At 42.1% G+C, this 22186-nt stretch overlaps 1 protein-coding gene across 2 annotated transcripts in view; it reads right to left on the bottom strand.

Moving 5' to 3' along the window:
- Positions 1–22186, bottom strand: part of LOC126417061 (caspase-6-like) — a 193710-nt gene that overhangs the window by 130968 nt on the left and 40556 nt on the right. For both annotated transcript variants that reach the window (XM_050084957.1, XM_050084966.1), the window contains exon 3: positions 12830–13104. In XM_050084957.1, coding sequence (XP_049940914.1) covers positions 12830–13104 — 275 coding nt within the window. The remainder of the gene's footprint in view (positions 1–12829; positions 13105–22186) is intronic.

Below are 22186 nucleotides of genomic sequence, written 5' to 3'. Positions count from 1 at the left end.
TTATAAACGACAAATTTTGTGTTATTTGTGAAACTAATAGTGCATAAACCAAATAACTGTTTGTAAACCAATATAAACTGCAATTTACTTCGACAAAAATGAGGATTTTCACACTGCAAATGAACGTTTGTTGGCGAGTATAGAGAATGTGATGAAACCCCATACCTTTGCGAATATCAATGCCATTGTTCCTGGCCGGCCTTCGGATGCTTTGGAGACAAAAAACTCAGCACCTGTCGTAGGCGATGTGGAGGCTAAAAACTACATCCACCATATATGCCCCGGTAACAATAGTCACGAAAACGCACAAGGACCTGGAGTGTTGTGTCGTAACAGAAGACATGGACATTGCTTCAGATCACGCACACGCTCAATCTTATGGGGTCTCCGGACTTAACACGCCATTTATGCTGGAATAACAACTTGTAATGAACACTATGTGAAAGTGAATACTGTTCAAGACTGTCATAACACAGCAATTTTGAAACTGCCGCAGGCGAAATTCAATGATGCTATTGCGCATGCGCAAAGCCTACGTGCTGCCAGAGATGCATTGGGAAATCAACGCTGGAAGCACACAACATTAACTGCGCTGGCGAGCAGCTTGTTCAGACAAACTGTATGTAACTATATATATAATAGAGGGAAACATTCCACGTAGGAAAAATATATCTAAAAACAAGGTTGGTGTGACTTACCAAATGAAAGTGCTGGCAGGTCGACAGACACACAAACACAAACATACACACAAAATTCAAGCTTTCGCAACAAACTGTTGCCTCATCAGGAAAGAGGGAAGGAGAGGGAAAGACGAAAGGATGTGGGTTTTAAGGGAGAGGGTAAGGAGTCATTCCAATCCCGCGAGCGGAAAGACTTACCTTAGGGGGGAAAAAAGGACGGGTATACACTCGCACACACACACATATCCATCCACACACATACAGACACAAGCAGACATATTTAAAGACAAAGAGTTTGGGCAGAGATGTCAGTCGAGGCAGAAGTGCAGAGGCAAAGATGTTGTTGAATGACAGGTGAGGTATGAGTGGCGGCAACTTTAAATTAGCGGAGATTGAGGCCTGGTGGATAACGGGAAGAGAGGATATATTGAAGAGCAAGTTCCCATCTCCGGAGTTCGGATAGGTTGGTGTTAGTGGGAAGTATCCAGATAACCCGGACGGTGTAACACTGTGCCAAGATGTGCTGGCCGTGCACCAAGGCATGTTTAGCCACAGGGTGATCCTCTGATCCTTCCTCAAATCCTGCCCTGAAATGAGATCCATCCTTCATGAAATCCTCCCCACTCCACCAAGAGTGTCTTTCCGTCGTCCACCTAACCTTCGTAACCTCTTAGTTCATCCCTATGAAATCCCCAAACCACCTTCCCTACCCTCTGGCTCCTACCCTTGTAACCGCCCCCAGTGTAAAACCTGTCCCATGCACCCTCCAACCACCACCTACTCCAGTCCTTTAACCCGGAAGGTGTACACAATCAAAGGCAGAGCCACGTGTGAAAGCACCCACGTGATCTACCAACTGACCTGCCTACACTGTGATGCATTCTACGTGGGAATGACCAGCAACAAACTGTCCATTCGCATGAATGGACACAGGCAGACAGTGTTTGTTGGTAATGAGGATCACCCTGTGGCTAAACATGCCTTGGTGCACGGCCAGCACATCTTGGCACAGTGTTACACCGTCCGGGTTATCTGGATACTTCCCACTAACACCAACCTATCTGAACTCCGGAGATGGGAACTTGCTCTTCAATATATCCTCTCTTCCCGTTATCCACCAGGCCTCAATCTCCGCTAATTTAAAGTTGCCGCCACTCATACCTCACCTGTCATTCAACAACATCTTTGCCTCTGCACTTCTGCCTCGACTGACATCTCTGCCCAAACTCTTTGTCTTTAAATATGTCTGCTTGTGTCTGTACATGTGTGGATGGATATGTGTGTGTGTGCGAGTGTATACCCGTCCTTTTTTCCCCCTAAGGTAAGTCTTTCCGCTCCCGGGATTGGAATGACTCCATACCCTCTCCCTTAAAACCCACATCCTTTCGTCTTTCCCTCTCCTTCCCTCTTTCCTGATGAGGCAACAGTTTGTTGCGAAAGCTTGAATTTTGTGTGTATGTTTGTGTTTGTGTGTCTGTCGACCTGCCAGCACTTTCATTTGGTAAGTCACATCATCTTTGTTTTCAGATATATATATAAATAAAGATGAGGTGACTTACTGAACGAAAGCGCTGGCAGGTCGACAGACACACAAACAAACACAAACATACACACACACACACACACACACATATATATATATATATATATATATATATATATATATATATATACATTTAGGTATATCTATTAATTATATTGTTTGCTAGCCTGCCACGCTAAATGTTTTAGCGTGAAAGTTGAGGGGGCAATGTAGCGGGACTTTGAATTTCGCTGCACTACACTCGTTCCCTCAGATATAAATTATACCGTCGGAGCGGTATGAGTGCTTGACAGCAGAGAAAATACGAGGTGCATTCAAGTTCTAAGGCCTCTGATTTTTTTTCTCTGGACTGGAAAGAGATAGAAACATGCACATTGTTTTAAAATGAGGCCACGTTCATTGTCAATACGTCCCCGAGATAGCAGCACCGTACGGCAGATGGAATTTTACCGCCAGTGGTGAGAATGAGAACTGTTTTAAATACTTAAAATGGCGACGTTTTTCTTACTTGAACAGTGTGCAATCATTCGTTTCCTGAATTTGCGTGGTGTGAAACCAATTGAAATTCATTGACAGTTGAAGGAGACATGTGGTGATGGAGTTATGGATGTGTCGAAAGTGCGTTCGTGGGTCCGACAGTTTAATGAAGGCAGAACATCATGTGACAACAAACCGAAACAACCTCAGGCTCGCACAAGCCGGTCTGACGACATGATCGAGAAAGTGGAGAGAATTGTTTTGGGGAATCGCCGAATGACTGTTGAACAGATCGCCTCCAGAGTTGGCATTTCTGTGGGTTCTGTGCACACAATCCTGCATGACGACCTGAAAATGCGAAAAGTGTCATCCAGGTGGGTGCCACGAATGCTGACGGACGACCACATGGCTGCCCGTGTGGCATGTTGCCAAGCAATGTTGACGCGCAACGACAGCATGAATGGGACTTTCTTTCCGTCAGTTGTGACAATGGATGAGACGCGGATGCCATTTTTCAATCCAGAAACAAAGCGCCAGTCAGCTCAATGGAAGCACACAGATCCACCACTACCAAAAAAATTTCGGGTAACCGCCAGTGCTGAAAAAATGATGGTGTCCATGTTCTGGGACAGCGAGGGCGTAATCCTTACCCATTGCGTTCCAAAGCTCACTATGGTAACAGGTGCATCCTACGAAAATGTTTTGAAGAACAAATTCCTTCCTGCACTGCAACAAAAACGTCCAGGAAGGGCTACGCGTGTGCTGTTTCACCAAGACAACGCACCCGCACATCGAGCTAACGTTACGCAAGTTTCTTCGTGATAACAACTTTGAAGTGATTCCTCATGCTCCCTACTCACCTGACCTGGCTCCTAGTGACTTTTGGCTTTTTCCAACAATGAAAGACACTCTCTGTGGCTGCACATTCACCAGCCGTGCTGCTATTGCCTCAGCGATTTTCCAGTGGTCAAAACAGACTCCTAAAGAAGCCTTTGCCGCTGCCATGGAATCATGGCGGCAGCGTTGTGAAAAATGTGTACGTCTGCAGGGCAATTACGTCGAGAAGTAACGCCAGTTTCATCGATTTCAGGTGAGTAGTTAATTAGAAAAAAAATCGGAGCCCTTAGAACTTGAATGCACCTTGTACTAAAATTGTAACTTTTTTTTCTATCCATCTATTGTTTCTCGAGAGCGGAAGCTTAATGCAGACGTGATCTCTCCGTGGCTGCACATTCACCAGCCGTGCTGCTATTGCCTCAGCGATTTTCCAGTGGTCAAAACATACTCCTAAAGAAGCCTTTGCTGCTGCCATGGAATCATGGCGTCAGCATTGTGAAAAATGTGTACATCTGCAGGGAAATTACGTCGAGAAGTAACGCCAGTTTCATAGATTTCAGGTGAGTTGTTAATTAGAAAAAAAATCGGAGGCCTTAGAACTTGAATGCATCTTGTACTAAAATTGTAACTTTTTTTTCTATCCATCTATTGTTTCTCGAGAGCGGAAGCTTAATGCAGACGTGATCTGATGAAGACGAAAAAAACTTATTAATGTGTAAACATATTGTGGAAGTTGTTATGACATTTGGGGGAGGGAAGCAACGTAAAATAAATTGCATTTAATGTCAAGACAGTTTTGTACACATTAGAAATTCCTGGACGATGAAACTTATTGCAAGATTTCGGAGCAGACTTTTCACGCAGAAATGAAGTAGGAGATTTTTGCGCCGCACGATAGAAGACATGTTAATATGGTAAAGGATGAACTCTTATCTACAAGATTTCCCCCTGTCAGTTACATTTTGTTATTCTCTGTTCTTTTTCAATAATTTTTGTAGTGGAAATTGGTTTAACTTTTGCTCAGGAACGCCACAAGGACCACCCCAACAATAGCTTTTCCGAATCACGAAGTCCGATAGCTTTTCTGTAATACAAAGTCCGATTTGCATTTCATTCTTTCCCTTTTTCATGGTCATTTACGATTTTAAAACCCCGTTTTTATTCACCATTTCTTCCCACCATTTCTATTCTTTTCTTTTCTTCTCTTTTTTCTTTTTTATTAACCACTACAAGAGGCTTTACCCAGTTACATTTCTTTCACAAAGTATGACTAACTTGAATAGCAACTTGCAATAGTTAAACCTTGTAGGGCATCTGCGTTGTCATTGTCTTCAGACATTATTACCAGGCACGGTCCCTTTTCCTGTCCATGCAATCACCAAGTGTCGCCAGAATGTGAAAATTGATTAACTGTTTACTGCCAGCTTTGTGTGTTTGCTAATGATCAGTTTCAGTCCAAATTTTCTGCCTCAGTTACTGCTCATTCTTGTATTGCATGTTGTTGTTGTTGTTGTGGTCTTCAGTCCTGAGACTGGTTTGATGCAGCTCTCCATGCTACTCTACCCTGTGCAAGCTTCTTCATCTCCCAGTACCTACTGAAACCTACATCCTTCTGAATCTGTTTAGTGTATTCATCTCTTGGTCTCCCTCTATGATTTTTACCCTCCACCCTGCCCTCCAATACTAAATTGGTGATCCCTCGATGTCTCAGAACATGTCCTACCAACCGATCCCTTCTTCTAGTCAAGTTGTGCCACAAGCTCCTCTTCTCCCCAATTCTATTCAATACCTCCTCATTAGTTATGTGATCAACCCATCTAATCTTCAGCATTCTTCTGTAGCACCACATTTCGAAAGCTTCTATTCTCTTCTTGTCTAAGCTAGTTATCGTCCACGTTTCACTTCCATAGATGGCTACACTCCATACAAGTACTTTCAGAAACGACTTCCTGACAATCTATTCTCGATGTTAACGAATTTTTCTTCTTCAGAAACACTTTCCTTGCCATTGCCAGTCTCCATTTTATATCCTCTCTACTTTGACCATCATCAGTTATTTTGCTCCCCAAATAGCAAAACTCCTTTACTACTTTAAGTGTCTCATTTCCTAATCTAATTCCCTCAGCATCACCCGATTTAATTCGACTACATTCCATTATCCTCGTTTTGGTTTTGTTGATGTTCATCTTATACCCTCCTTTCAAGACACTGTCCATTCTGTTCAATTGCTCTTCCAAGTCCTTTGCTGTCTCTGACAGAATTACAATGTCATCAGCAAAGCTCAAAGTTTTTATTTCTTCTCCATGGATTCTAATACCTACTCCGAACTTTTCTTTTGTTTCCTTTATTGCTTGCTCAATATACAGATTGAATAACATCGGGGATAGGCTACAACCCTGTCTCACTCCCTTCCCAACCACTGCTTCCCTTTCATACCCCTCGACTCTTATAACTGCAATCTGGTTTCTGTACAAATTGTAAATAGCCTTTCGCTCTCTGTATTTTACCCTTGACACCTTTAGAATTTGAAAGAGAGTATTCCAATCAACATTGTCAAAAGCTTTCTCTAAGTCTACAAATGCTAGAAACGTAGGTTTGCCTTCCCTTAATCTTTCTTCTAAGATAAGTCGTAGGGTCAGTATTGCCTCACGTGTTCCAACATTTCTACGGAATTCAAACTGATCTTCCCCGAGGTCGGCTTCTATCAGTTTTACAATTCGTTTGTAAGGAATTCGCGTTAGTATTTTGCAGCTGTGACTTATTAAACTGATAGTTCGGTAATTTTCACATCGGTCAAGACCTGCTTTCTTTGGGATTGGAATTATTATATTCTTCTTGAAGTCTGACGGTATTTCACCTGTCTCATACATCTTGCTCACCAGATGGTAGAGTTTTGTCAGGACTGGCTCTCCCAAGGTTGACAGTAGTTATAATGGAATGTTGTCTACTCCGGGGGCCTTGTTTCGACTCAGGTCTTTCAGTGCTTCACGCAATATCGTATCTCCCATTTCATCTTCATCTACATCCTCTTCCATTTCCATAATACTATCCTCAAGTACATCGCCCTTGATTAGGCCCTCTATATACTCCTTCCACCTTTCTGCTTTCCCCTTCTTTGCTTAGAACTGGGTTTCCATCAAAGCTCTAGATATTCATGCAAGTGGTTCTCCTTTCTCCAAAGGTCTCTCTAATTTGCCTGTAGGCAGTATCTATCTTACCCCTTGTGAGATAAGCCTCTACATCCTTACATTTGTCCTCTAGCCATCCCTGCTTAGCCATTTTGCACTTCCTGTCAATATCATTTTTGAGACGTTTGTATTCCTTTTTGCCTACTTCATTTACTGCATTTTTATATTTTCTCCTTTCATCAATTAAATTCAATATTTCTTCTGTTACCCAAGGGTTTCTACTAGCCCTCGTCTTTTTACCTATTTGATCCGCTGCTGCCTTCACTGTTTCATCCCTCAAAGCTACCCATTCTTCTTCTATTGTATTTCTTTCCCCCATTCCTGTCAATTGTTCCCTTATGCTCTCCCTGAAACTCTGTACAACCTCTGGTTCTTTCAGTTCATCCAGTTCCCATCTCCTTAAATTCCCACCTTTTTGCAGTTTCTTCAGTTTTGATCTACAGTTCATAACCAATAGATTGTGGTCAGAGTCCACATCTGCCCCTGGAAATGTCTTACAATTTAAAACCTGGTTCCTAAATCTCTGTCTTACCATTATATAATCTATCTGATACCTTTTAGTATCTCCAGGGTTCTTCCATGTATACAACCTTCTTTCATGATTCTTAAACCAAGTATTAGCTATGATTAAGTTATGCTCTGTGCAAAATTCTACCAGGCAGCTTCCTCTTTCAGTTCTTAGCCCCAATCCATATTCACCTACTATATTTCCTTCTCTCCCTTTTCCTACTACCGAATTCCAGTCACCCATGACTATTAAATTTTCATCTCCCTTCACTACCTGAATAATTTCTTTTATCTCATCATACATTTCATCAATTTCTTCGTCATCTGCAGAGCTAGTAGGCATATAAACTTGTACTACTGTAGTAGGCGTGGGCTTCATGTCTATATTGGCCACAATAATGCATTCGCTATGCTGTTTGTAGTAGCTTACCCGTACACCTATTTTTTAATTCATTATTAAACCTACTCCTGCATTACCCCTATTTGATTTTGTATTTATAACCCTGTAGTCACCTGACCAGAAGTCTTGTTCCTCCTGCCACCGAACTTCACTAATTCCCACTCTATCTAACTTTAACCTATCCATTTCCCTTTTTTACTTTTCTAACCTACCTGCCCGATTAAGGGATCTGACATTCCACGCTCCGATCTGTAGAACGCCAGTTTTCTTTCTCCTGATAACAACGTCCTCTTGAGTAGTCCCCGCCCGGAGATCCGAATGGGGGCTATTTTACCTCTGTAATATTTTACCCAAGAGGACGCCATCATCATTTAATCATACAGTAAAGCTGCATGCCCTCGGGAAAAATTACGGCTGCAGTTTCCCCTTGCTTTCAGCCATTCACAGTACCAGAACAGCAAGGCCATTTTGGTTAGTGTTACAAGGCCAGATCAGTCAATCATCCAGACTGTTGCCCTTGCAACTACTGAAAAGGCTGCTGCCCCTCTTCAGGAACCACACGTTTGTCTGGCCTCTCAACAGATACCCCTCTGTTGTGGTAGCACCTACGGTACGGCTATCTGTATCGTTGAGGCACGCAAGCCTCCCCATCAACGGCAAGGTCTATGGTTCATTTGGGGGCGGGGGGGTTGTATTGCATAACAAAGGCTAAACTGATTTGCAAATTTTAGTATTAACTTCATTTGCTTAAAGTAACGTAAAATTTCAATAGCAAAGCTAATAATTAAAGATACCGCACAAATTAAGAGTGCGCACTTTCATTTATTTTGTATTTAGCTTAGCGAGTGACTTCTGCTGACTTGGTATGTATCTTATTGTTGTTATATTAAAAATAAAATCAGTTGTCTGTTTGCTTAAAATAAATTCACTTTAATCTTTCAATACTCAAAAGTAAATTGCTTGCCTTCTTCTAAATTTTGCATTACGTCTCACTCAGGTTACCAAAAGTAATTTATTACACTGCAAAGTTTAAGTTAAGCCATTCATTTATTTAACCAGTAACTCCATTTAGCTTTACCTTCAAAATTTAGTATTTCAGAATAAGTAACTGCAAACTCAGTGCTTTCTGATTCATTTATTTTCTTGTGAATTGTTGTGCTGTGGAAAAGCGTGACAGCCTTCTGTTGCCACGCCAATGATTATTTGCTTCAATACTTTTGCCATTACCTTTCTTAAGATTCTGGAGATTCATTGCCCTAGCGGGCTGGCGACCGTTTTTCTTTTTTACCTAATCAATGTTTTATTTGTACTATTAGTGATTTTTGTAGTAAACATTACATGGTACCCTTTTTCCCCCTGTGCAGTTCGTGAGCAATTGCATTACATTCCACTTGTTTCAAAATTCCTTCAGAAGAGCCTACTGTACACTTCCCTCCAACTAACCGGCATTATTTTCCTTTGGTAACGATAGTCTTACTCACTGTACAATTTCATTAGTCATATGCGATCACGGTCAGTTATATTGCAATCCAGTAGGCCAATAGGGAAGGAGGAGCTTACACACTGACAATAACTAACAGACGTACAACAATGAAACTGCCGCCAGCTACTCATTAAACACAGGCGTATGCAGGGATGCCAAGTGCATTTCACTTCAACACGCCATTGGCGCGAAATTACTAATGTTCTGGAGTTTTTTGAACAGATCTCATATAGTTGAAGAAGCCAGCTGTAGTAATCGCCGAATCACTCGACATTTTAATAGGTGCGATGCCACCATTCGACGATATTAGCAGAAATGGGTGCACCGTGGCCGAATACAGCATCAAGTAGGAAGCAGTTGACCTACACAAGTGATCGAACTAGAGGACCATGCAAGCCAGAAAGGCACTCAGAGCCCTGGATTCACCATTATCATGGAAATTTCCTTAATATTAATATCAAGTACACAGACACTTGTTACATACATATATACAGAGATAGCATTTATTTATACTAATAGTAGTACTAAAAGTAGAAGCAATACAGAAAAGGCACAAAGCATGGCTGAATGACCAGCAAAAGACAACTGAAAAATATCGAGAAGAGCTAACCATTGCCAGAAGACAAACGGCCATGAAAATCGGAAGAATCAAAAGAGACCATCAAGGAAGAAACCCTAAACTTCGTAGAGGAATTATTCAAACAACATAAAACAAGGGACTATTATAGGACAGTCAGATAATATCGATCAAAGTATACACCAACCACACTCATGATGAAAAATGAAAAAGGGAAATTAGCGCACAATAATCAAGACAATGCCAACATTCTAGCTGATCACTTCAAAGAATTACTAAATACCAAGGAACCAAAAGAATGTCTAGATTTCGAACCACATCAAGAAAACAAAACACATCCAGAGAAGATTACACCACCAGATCTCAGTGAAGCGATCAAAGCAACTAGGTGGCTCAAGAACTACAAAGCAGCGGGGGAGAATCAACTGGTCGCACAGCTGTGGAAGAGCACAAATAAACAAACACTTCAGAACCTCCGTAAGCACACAGTAGACCTCTGGAATCCTTAGAAAATGCCAGAAGAGTGGAAAAAGCTATAATCCACCCAATATACAAAAACGGCGATAGATTGGATCCAAACAACTATCGGGGGATTTCACTGCTTGATGTCACATGTAAGATCTTGTCTACAATTATCTTTACAAGAATTCAGAATCAACTAGACCAAGAACTTGGAGAATATCAAGGAGGATTTCGTCCTGGAAGAAGCTGTCCAGATCAAATTATCAGCCTTAAGTGGAACATGAAACTTCAAAGAGTGAGAAACAAGAAGTTAGTCACCACTTTTGTTGACTTAGAGAAAGGATATGACAGTATCCATCGTGAGCCATTACTTAAAATCCTCGTGGAATTTGGACTGCACCTGAAACTCGTTAATCTTATTGGACTCACTCTTAAGAATACTAAATCAAAAGTTAAATTCAGGTGGACTATCTGAATCATTTGAAATCCGGACGGGACTCCGACAGGGGGATGGTCTCTCACCAATACTATGTAACTGTGCATTGGAGAAAGTCATGCGAGAGTGGAAGAAGAAAGCCAACCAAACATCAAGATTGTCAGAAATATCAAACTCAAATGCCTGGCCTTTGCTGATGATCTAGCACTGCTTGCAAATAGCGTGGAAGAGCCTAAACACCAAATTGAAGACCTCGAAAAAATAGCAGCAGAAGTCAGACAAGGAATTGAAACACCAGCCCTTACACTGAAATATAACAAACAAATTAAAATTGTAAAGAAATATCTTTTGGAGGTTATAAGTTGGAATTCAAACGAGAAAATGTCAGTAGAAAGCAGAACAACTGAACTGAAACAAGCGCAGCGCATCACCTGGTCAACGTACAAAAGGAAATGTCTCTTGATAAATGCAAAACTCAGACACTATCACTATGCTATTAAACCTGAAGCAACCTGTGCTAGTGAAACACTGTTCGAGAGGGACACCAAATAATCACAGGCAAACTACAGAAGGCATTCAGAAGAATCCTTAGAACAATTATAAACAAAAAATACCAAGTAGAGGGACAATGGCGACTATTACCTAATGAAATTGTATACCAAGAAACTGGGTCAATAATTGACACAATACGGAAAAGGAGGGTTGCTTTTTTCTGCCACATTTCCAGACTAACAGAAAGCAGGCTACTGAAACAACTGTTCAGCTACTTTTGGAAAAGTAAGACCAAGAACAACTGGTTCAAAGAAGTTCAAGATGATTTAGACTAGTTAGGCTTGACAATGTAACAAATTGAATGCAGAGAATAGAAGAAGATCCTGAAACACAGTGACAAGAGTTTTAAACTAAAGACATTTAAACGCAAAAAATACACCATAGCTGATGAAGAAAGGGTAGCCAGGTCAAAAAGGATGAAGACGTTTTGGGAGCAGAAGAGGAAAGCCAAATCTACAACTAGTATTAAGACTTAATTGTGTATGGACTGAATAATGTGCTCCAGTGTGGGCATAAAATATGTAAATGTAACTTAGCCACAACCTGAGGGATGTTTCCAGGGTGAGATTTTCACTCTGTAGTGGAGTGTGCGCTGATATGAGACTTCTTGGCAGATTAAAACTGTGTGCTGGACCGAGACTCGAACTCGGGCCCTTTGTCTTCCGCGGGCATGTGCTCTAACATCTGAGCTACCCAAGCACGACTTAACATCTGAGCTACCCAAGCACGACTCACGTCCCGTCCGTACAGCTTTACTTTTGCCAGTACCTCATCTCCTACCTTCGAGTCCAAGTCTCGGTCTCGACACAGTTTTAATCTGCCAGAAAGTTTCATATCAGCGCACACTCCGCTGCAGAGTGAAAATCTCATTCTGGAAACATCCCCCAGGCTTTGGCTAAGCCATGTCTCCGCAATATCCTTTCTTTCAGGAGTGCTAGTTCTGCAAGGTTCGCAGGAGAGCTTCTGTAAAGTTTGGAAGGTAGGAGACGAGATCCAGCCAGAAGTAAAGTTGTGAGGAAGGGGCGTGAGTGGTGCTTGGGTAGCTCAGATGGTAGAGCACTTGCCCGCGAAAGGCAAAGGTCCCGAGTTCGAGTCTCGGTCCGGCACACAGTTTTAATCTGTAAGGATGTTTCATACCAGTGCACACTCCGCTGCAGAGTGAAAATCTCATTCTGGAAACATCCCTCAGGCTGTGGCTAAGCCATGTCTCCGCAATATCGTTTCTTTCAGGAGTGCTAGTTCTGCAAGGTCCGCAGGAGAGCTTCTGCAAAGTTTGGAAGGTAGGAGACGAGGTACTGGCAGAATTAAAGCTGTGAGGATGGGGCGTGAGTCATGCTTGGGTAGCTCAAATGGTAGAGCACTTGCCCACGAAAGGCAAAGGTCCCGAGTTCAAGTCTCGGTCTGGCACACAGTTTTAATCTGAAATGAAGCTTCAACATCAGGTGATGACCACTACCTGCAAATTATGGGTAGGTACACACAAAAGAATGCAAAATATCTATATTCTGCCGTTTTGGAGGCAGCTTGGAGGGCAGAATTCATCAAGACAGTGCGGATCCGTCTCCGCATGATCAACTTAGCCTCTATTTGTCCATTCTAAATACAATACAAATCTCTCACCACCATGACATGCTTTGTCAGAGAACAGACGCAGATGTGAAGAAGATGAAGATGTAGACTTACTTACCTCGTCTGAGTTGTTGGCGAATTTGGCTATATGTCAGATCGTCGAAACAGCGTACTTCGAAGCCGAGTGTTGTGAATGCACGCATCAATGCGTTTCTGTCGATCTCTGTGTACGCTCTGTTATGAAGGGAGTCTTCTTCAAAGACTTTATGGTTCAAGATGAGGGCTATCCCACGCTCCTGGTTGCCCATGGGATACTCTTCATCTTCTCCAGAGACTCCACGTATTGGCACCACGTCCTCACGCTGGGTCGACGGCGGGGGCGCCGGGATTTGTCTAGAGAAAGCAAAAATGATATTGCAGGGTTATTCAGAAAGCAAAATTAATATTCCACGATCATTATCTCAACATCCAATAGCTTCAAGATGCTGCACATTTATAATGTAATGATAATAACACAGATGTAAATATAGTTATTTTATTTAAATTAGTGTGTCAGTTTCGAGATGTCAAGTCGCAAAAACTAAGGCTGTTCCAAGTGGCACAGAAGGAGGTCCTCAGGTCGCCAGAGGTTGCTCGATAACATCGGCTGACAGCTTTGTCACAAGTTGTCCGATCTCCTTCGTCAGTTTTCGGTGGGATGAAAGAGTTTATGGTACGTTAAAATCTATCCCGTTAAGGGGCTCAAAATCTAATGTAATCTCCTTGGGCAGGATAGATGCCACTACACATCTATGCCTGGATACGAGTGCTGCGTTGCGACTTTTGTTGTTAAAAAATGGTTGAATGCACGACAGTAATCTATGTCAGCCTCGAAAAAACATGTAGTGGATACTGTCTTTCCTCAGTTACTGGAACAACCAGATAAATTTTGCAAAGAGAGAAACGTCCTGTTACATACTCGAGGTGATTTTTTGTGACAGTGAAAAGCAAGAATACAGACACTCTGTACAAATTCAAACAAGAACAGACGTATGTCAGTTATCTTCAATGACTGTGATTCAGAGGTAAGAGAGGTAAGAAAGTAAGAGGAAGGTTATGTTGCTAGGTAGCAGCCGTGGAAGAGGTGTGGGCCAGATTTTGCTGGAAAAATTACGTGACAGGTACCAGGTCACAAACTTTTTCAAGCCAAGTGCATGTCTTAGCCAGGTGGTAGAGGATATAGGTTCTTTGTGCAACATATAGAATCATGTTCTTGCCAACTTAAACTGAAGGAGGGCTCTTTTATAATTGTAACAGTATATATGTCCCCTTCAGTCAACGTTCATTTATTCCTGGAAAACTTGGACGCCTTGTTGTGCTATCTGTCAGATAGGGCAAAGCAAATTATTATTTGTGGGGACTTCAATGTTGATTCACTGAAAGAGTGTAATAGGACGAATGACCTGGAAGTCTTGCTCGGTACTTTCAATTTGACATCTGTCATTGATTTTCCTACTCGGGTAGTAAAGGACAGCAGCACATTGATAGATAACACTTTTATAGACCAAGATAAGTTTAAAAACGTAAATTCTTGTCCTTTTGAGAATGGCCTTTGTGATCATGGTGCTCAGCTAGTTACATTATATGACAAGGCTCCATTCAGTAATTCAAAACTAGACTCCAAAATTGTGCGTTCAATTAATGGCTCAACACTTAGAAATGTTAGGGAAAATCTTCAGCATTTAGACTGGGATGAGGTGTACAAGGAACCTGATGGTAATTTAAAATACAACTTATTTCATGATACATTTGTAAAAGAATTTGAAAACTGTTTCCCCAAGAAAGTAGTTAAATCTAATTATAAGAAACCATGGAAGAAACCTTGGTTTACTAAAGGAATAAAGATATCTTGTAACCACAAAAGGAAACTGTATCTAACAATAAGAAAGAGTAATGACCCAGAAACAGTCAAATATTATAGCAATTACTGTGCCACATTAAGAAAGGTTATTAAAAAGTCCAAAAGCATGTGCATCATCTCTGACATTAATACCTCTGATAACAAAATCAAAACAATTTGGAATATTATTACAAGGGAGACAGGGCAACCAAGAGTATAGGATGACGGCATTACCATCAAAGCGAATGGAAATTTGACAAACAACAAGCCGGAAGTCGAAAACATTTTCAATAATCATTTTTTAAATGTTGCAGCAAAACTAGGATCTAAATGTTCATTAGAAGAAGCAAGGCAGTTAATGGAAGAGGCCTCACCAACACAATTTGATACAATTGAAATTCCACCCACCTCTCCTTCTGAAATTAGGAAGATAATAAACTCTCTCAAGAATAAAAGCTGGCATGGAATTGATGGCATTTCCAGCAGGATAATAAAAGCTTGTTCCCAAGAGATAAGTGGGATTCTTAGCCACATATGTAATAGCTCTCCGAAGCAAGGTATTTTCCCAGATAGACTGAAGTATGCCATTGTTAAGCCACTGCATAAAAAAGGGGATACGTCTGATGTCAACAACTATCACCCAATCTCTCTTCTGACTGCCTTACCCAAAATTCTTGTAAAAGTAATGTATTGTACAGTAGCTTCACACCTTTGTAAAAATAAAGTTTTAACAAAATGTCAGTTTGGTTTCCAGAAAGGTTTTTCAACGGGAAATGCTATATATACTTTTACCAATGAAATATTAAATGCTCTGAGTAACCGAAAGTCACCTGTTGGGATTTCTTGTGATCTTTCAAAGGCTTCTGATTATGTAAATCATGGAATAATTCTAGATAAGCTCAAGTACTAAGTTATGAACGGGACAGCGCTCAAATGGTTTAAATCATACCTAACTGGAAGAGTGCAGAAAGTTGAAATACGCAGTTCACATAATGCGCAAAAAACTGGTGATTTCTCAAACTGGGGAACAATCAAGAATGGGGTGCCGCAAGGTTCGGTCTTGGGTCCTCTGCTGTTCTTAATATATATGTTAATGAATTGCCATTCTATATTCACGAAGATGCAAAGCTGGTACTTTTTGCCGATGATACAAGTATAGCTATCACACCCGACAGACAAGAATTAACTGGTGAAATTGTAATCGATGTTTTTCAGAAAATCATTAAGTGGTTCTCTGCAAATGGGCTCTCATTAAACTTTGACAAAACACAGTATATACAGTTCCACACAGTAAACGGAATGACACCATTAACAAATATAGACTTTGATCAGAAATCGGTAGCTAAGGTAGAATATTCCAAATGTCTAGGTGTATGCATTGATGAGGGGTTGAACGGGAAAAAACACACTGAAGATCTGCTGAAATGACAGGCCGATGTGGCCGGGCGGTTCTAGGCACTTCAGTCTGGAACCGCGCGACCGCTACGGTCTCAGGTTCGAATCCTGCCTCAGGCATGGATGTGTGTGATTGTCCTTAGGTTAGTTAGGTTTAAGTAGTTCTAAGTTCTAGGGGACTGATGACCTCAGATGTTAAGTCCTATAGTGCTCAGAGCCATTTGAACCATTTTTTTCTGCTGAAATGTTTGAGTTCAGCAACTTATGCTATTAGGGTCATTGCAAATTTTGGCGATATACATCTCAGTAAATTAGCTTACCACGCCTATTTTCATTCTCTGCTTTCTTATGGCATCATATTCTGGGGTAACTCATCATTGAGTAAAAGAGCATTCATTCCACAAAAGTGTGTAATCAGAATAATTGCTGGAGGTCATCCAAGATCATCCTGCAGACACTTATTTAAAGAGCTAGGGATCTTCACTGCAGCCTCACAATATTTATATTCACTTATGAAATTTGTTATTAACAATCCGAACGAATTCGAAAGTAATAGCAGTGTACGTGGCTACAACACTAGCAGAAAGGATGATCTTCACTACTCGAGGTTAAATCTAACTTTGGCTCAGAAGGGGGTAAATTAAGCTGCCACAAAAGTCTTTGGTCACTTGCCTAATAGCATCAAAAGTCTGACAGATAGCCATATAGCATTTAAAAGGAAATTAAAAGAATTTGTGAATGGCAACTCCTTCTACTCATTAGATGAATTTTTGGATGTAGTAAGTGGGTAATTTCCCCACCCCCCACAAAAAAAATAATGAAGTGTCATGTAATATTTTGTGTAATGTAATATCTTGTATAGACACCTTTTATTAACCTGATACGTTCCACGTCATTATGAAGTGTCGTATTCATGATCTATGGAACAAGTACTAATCTAATCTAATCTCAGCATATGTGTGAAAGACAAACGTACATTTTAGAATAAGAGGCTCTCCACACCTAAAGCACTGAAAGGTGGAAACACACACCACATTTGCAAACCACCTAAAATAGCAGAATTGCTACCCTGCTTGCAGAAAAACGCCAGTAAGCAATACTTATAATTCATAGACAGCTAATGCTCATCTACCACAACCCGAGAAAGATCTACTACAATAACTGGAACGTAAGACACAGTGCACCACCCTTTTCACTTGAACAAATTATTTTTTGAGTTTATAATTTATGCCTAAAATTTCAAATGAAGAGTTTGCCTACTTGTGGTTTCAATGAAGTTGCGATTTCAGTCCGTACATTCCGAGATATATCCTGATTATGATCTTTCTCATCTTCAGGATCCCTCAGACTCCTTGTGGCATTCTGCCCACTCATTTCCTACAGGGTACCTAAAGAATGTTGCCTTCTCGGATAGCTATACAATTCAGGCAAATAACATTAATCGTTGTTACTGGATTACTATAACGAAGATTGACAATGCGTAACTTTGGATTTAAAAGAACGTGTCGCAAGCGATGGGCGACAAGCGAACAATCAGTGTCCTTCTCTATACACTATGTCCGTACAAGCAATGGATATGAATCACTAATAATTGAAATAGTAGTGCTCTTCTAGAGCCAGCCTAGTATTGTGCGACCGAGGCTGACAGGAGCGGTGCTTATACACTAGATTCTCGCGAATCTGGTCCTCAGTATTCCGGCCTCTCAGTAATCCGGCGCACATCCAAGAACACGTGTACAATGAATTACCGTGCGCAACACTACTTAGTTAAACAATGCTTTATATATAGTATCTGAAATTGTAGGTTTCTTTACAGTTCAGAATCATGTCTTCTAAATGGAAACACGTTACGCTAGACCTCAAGCAGAAACTCGAAATTTTAGATAACTTAAATCGAGGTTCTTCGCAGAAAACCATTGTTGCTGAGTTCAATGTTGGACGAGGGACTATTTATGACATAAAAAGGAAAGAAAATGGTATTCGACAATACTCAACACAAACGGAGAGTGACTTGGGAAAACAGAAAGTTATGCAAAAGAGTGAGAATGAAGAACTGGACATAGCTGTTTATAGATGGTTCATGCAACAACGCAGTAAAGGAATTCCAGTCAGTGGCCCGACTATATAGGAAAAAGCAGCTGCATTTAATAAAAAACTTTGCAGTAGTAACTTGTTTGCAGAGAGCGAAGGTTGGCCATCAAACTGGAAGAAAAAACGACATGGCTTTCGGTAGCTGACAGTCACCAGGGAAATTCGATCACCTAAAGATAAGGATCCTGATGAGATTGTAAGCAAGATGCGAAAGATAACAGAGGAAGAAGATTTCACTGCTGATGCCTTGTATAATGCTGATGAAACAGGACTCTTTTACAAGACACTTCCTTCAAAAACATTAGCTGCCAGGAACGAGAAGGAAGCTCGTGGTTACAAGCAACAGAAACAGCACGTAATATTAATGGCGTGTTGTAATGCAAATGGGAGTCATAAACTACCGCTTATGGTGATTGGAAAATCCCAACACCCACGTTGTTTTCAACACACTGACTGTACTCTACCAGTGCAATATTGCGGCTCAGAAGAAAGCATGTATGGACAGACAAATACACTCCTGGAAATTGAGATAAGAACACCGTGAATTCATTGTCCCAGGAAGGGGAAACTTTATTGACACATTCCTGGGGTCAGATACATCACATGATCACACTGACAGAACCACAGGCACATAGACACAGGCAACAGAGCATGCACAATGTCGGCACTAGTACAGTGTATATCCACCTTTCGCAGCAATGCAGGCTGCTATTCTCCCATGGAGACGATCGTAGAGATGCTGGATGTAGTCCTGTGGAACGGCTTGCCATGCCATTTCCACCTGGCGCCTCTGTTGGACCAGCGTTCGTGCTGGACGTGCAGACCGCGTGAGACGACGCTTCATCCAGTCCCAAACATGCTCAATGGGGGACAGATCCGGAGATCTTGCTGGCCAGGCTAGTTGACTTACACCTTCTAGAGCACAGTGGGTGGCACGGGATACATGCGGACGTGCATTGTCCTGTTGGAACAGCAAGGTCCCTTGCCGGTCTAGGAATGGTAGAACGATGGGTTCGATGACGGTTTGGATGTACCGTGCACTATTCAGTGTCCCCTCGACGATCACCAGTGGTGTACGGCCAGTGTAGGAGATCGCTCCCCACACCATGATGCCGGGTGTTGGCCCTGTGTGCCTCGGTCGTATGCAGTCCTGATTGTGGCGCTCACCTGCACGGCGCCAAACACGCATACGACCATCATTGACACCAAGGCAGAAGCGACTCTCATCGCTGAAGACGACACGTCTCCATTCGTCCTTCCATTCACGCCTGTCGCGACACCACTGGAGGCGGGCTGCACGATGTTGGGGCGTGAGCGGAAGACGGCCTACCGGTGTGCGGGACCGTAGCCCAGCTTCATGGAGACGGTTGCGAATGGTCCTCGCCGATACTCCAGGAGCAACAGTGTCCCTAATTTGCTGGGAAGTGGCGGTGCGGTCCCCTACGGCACTGCGTAGGATCCTACGGTCTTGGCGTGCATCCGTGCGTCGCTGCGGTCCGGTCCCAGGTCGACGGGCACGTGCACCTTCCGCCGACCACTGGCGACAACATCGATGTACTGTGGAGACCTCACGCCCCACGTGTTGAGCAATTCGGCGGTACGTCCACCCGGCCTCCCGCATGCCCACTATACGCCCTCGCTCAAAGTCCGTCAACTGCACATACGGTTCACGTCCACGCTGTCGCGGCATGCTACCAGTGTTAAAGACTGCGATGGAGCTCCGTATGCCACGGAAAACTGGCTGACACTGACGGCGGCGGTGCACAAATGCTGCGCAGCTAGCGCCATTCGACGGCCAACACCACGGTTCCTGGTGTGTCCGCTGTGCCGTGCGTGTGATCATTGCTTGTACAGCCCTCTCGCAGTGTCCGGAGCAAGTATGGTGGGTCTGACACACCGGTGTCAATGTGTTCTTTTTTCCATTTCCAGGAGTGTATTCTCTCGGTGGTTCCATGAAACGTTTGTACCAGCACTGAGAAAAGAGCTAATGAAGAAAAAAAAGCTTCCACTGAAAGCTATCCTTATAACTGACAAACCTCCCAGTCACCCTTCAGATGTTTCTCTACAATCCGATGGTATACAAGCACTCTTTCTCTCACCCAATCTGACGGCCCTAATTCAACCTATGGACCAGGGAATTTAGGAATCAATTAAACGTCATTATCGACATTCACTTCTCGTCTCCTTGCTGAACGAAAGTGAAAACGACTCTATCGAGACTATGCTGAAGGCATGGAAAGCAATTAACATATGAGATGTTGTTTTCCAAGCAACCGAAGCATGGGATAAAGTGGAGAGTTTTACAATAACGAAGAGCTGGAGAAAATTGTGGCCATCCATTGATGCCGAATTGGATCCAGTAGTGAGTGACAGCGATGAGCCAGTCTATTCGTAATTTGTACACTGACATGTTCCACAACCTTCCAGGAGGAGGAGAAATTGATGATGAAGATGTTACTAAGTGGCTGAATGAGGAAATCTGTGATAAGGACCAAACTTTAACATACGAAGAAATAATCAAAAGCGTGCAAGAAAGTAATGTTTAAAGTAATGAAGCAGAGGACACAGGAGGAGAGAGCATGAAGATTTCTCACACTGCTGGTGCTGAAGCTGCCGACGTCTTCCTGGAGTACAATATGCAACAACCAAATACATGCAGTACCAATGTAATGTCTGTAAAGCGGTTGCGTGACAACGTATGCCACCGTCACGCATCATCATTGTGACAGTTAAAAATTAGGGACATGCTTCACAGTGAGTGATACGACTGTATAATTATGTACAGTAAGCACTCAAGGATTAAGTTTTCTTTGAAAATTAATGTATTTTTGGATTTAATAAAGTATATCCTTTATGTTTTAAAACTGTATTCTTCGTTTACTAAAGTACAGTACACTATATCTCCTGTTGTTGTTGTGGTCTTCAGTCCAGAGAATGGTTTGATGCAACTCTATCCTGTGCAAGTTTCTTCATCTCCCAGTACCTACTGAAACCTACATCCTTCTGAATCTGTTTAGTGTATTCATCTCTTGGTCTCCCTCTACGATTTTTACCCTCCATGCTGCCCTCCAATACTAAATTGGTGATCCCTTGATGCCTCAGAATATGCCCTACCAACCGAACCCTTCTTCTAGTCAAGTTGTACCGCAAATTTCTCTTCTCTCCAATTCTATTCAATACCTCCTCATTAGTTATGTGATCTACCCATTTAATCTTCAGCATTCTTCTGTAGCACCACATTTCGAAAGCTACTATTCTCTTCTTGTCTAAACTATTTATCGTCCACGTTTCACTTCCATACATCGCTGCACTCCATACAAATACTTTCAGAAACGACTTCCTGACACTTAAATCTATACATCTACATCTACATTTATACTCCACAAGCCACCCAACGGTGTGTGGCAGAGGGCACTATACGTGCCACTGTCATTACCTCCCTTTCCTGTTCCAGTCCCGTATTGTTCGCGGGAAGAACGACTGCCGGAAAGCCTCCGTGGATGCTCGAATTTCTATAATTTTACATTCGTGATTTCCTCGGGAGGTATAAGTAAGGGGAAGCAATATATTTGATACCTCATCCAGAAACGCACCCTCTCGAAACCTGGACAGCAAGCTACAACGCAATGCAGAGCGCCTGTCTTGCAGAGTCTGCCACTTGAGTTTATTAAACATCTCCGTAACGCTATCACGCTTACCAAATAACCCTGTGACGAAACGCGCCACTCTTCGTTGGATCTTCTCTATCTCCTCCGTCAACCCGATCTGGTACGGATCCCACACTGATGAGCAATACTCAAGTATAGGTCGAACAAGTGTTTTGCAAGCCACCTCCTTTGTTGATGGACTACATTTTCTAAGGACTCTCCCAATGAATCTCAACCTGATACCCGCCTTACCAACAATTAATTTTATATTATCATTCCACTTCAAATTGTTCCCCACACATACTACCATATATTTTAAAGAAGTAACTGCTACCAGTGTTTGTTCCGCTATCATATAATCATACAATAAAGGATCCTTCTTTCTATGTATTCGCTATACATTATATTTGTCTATGTTAAGGGTCAGTTGCCACTCCCTGCAGCAAGTGCCTATCCGCTGCAG

Source organism: Schistocerca serialis, chromosome 1, assembly GCF_023864345.2.
Source record: "Schistocerca serialis cubense isolate TAMUIC-IGC-003099 chromosome 1, iqSchSeri2.2, whole genome shotgun sequence".
Classification (NCBI taxonomy): domain Eukaryota; kingdom Metazoa; phylum Arthropoda; class Insecta; order Orthoptera; family Acrididae; genus Schistocerca; species Schistocerca serialis.
The sequence above is the reverse complement of the archived record's forward strand: the minus strand, read 5'-3'. Positions and strand labels throughout refer to the sequence as shown.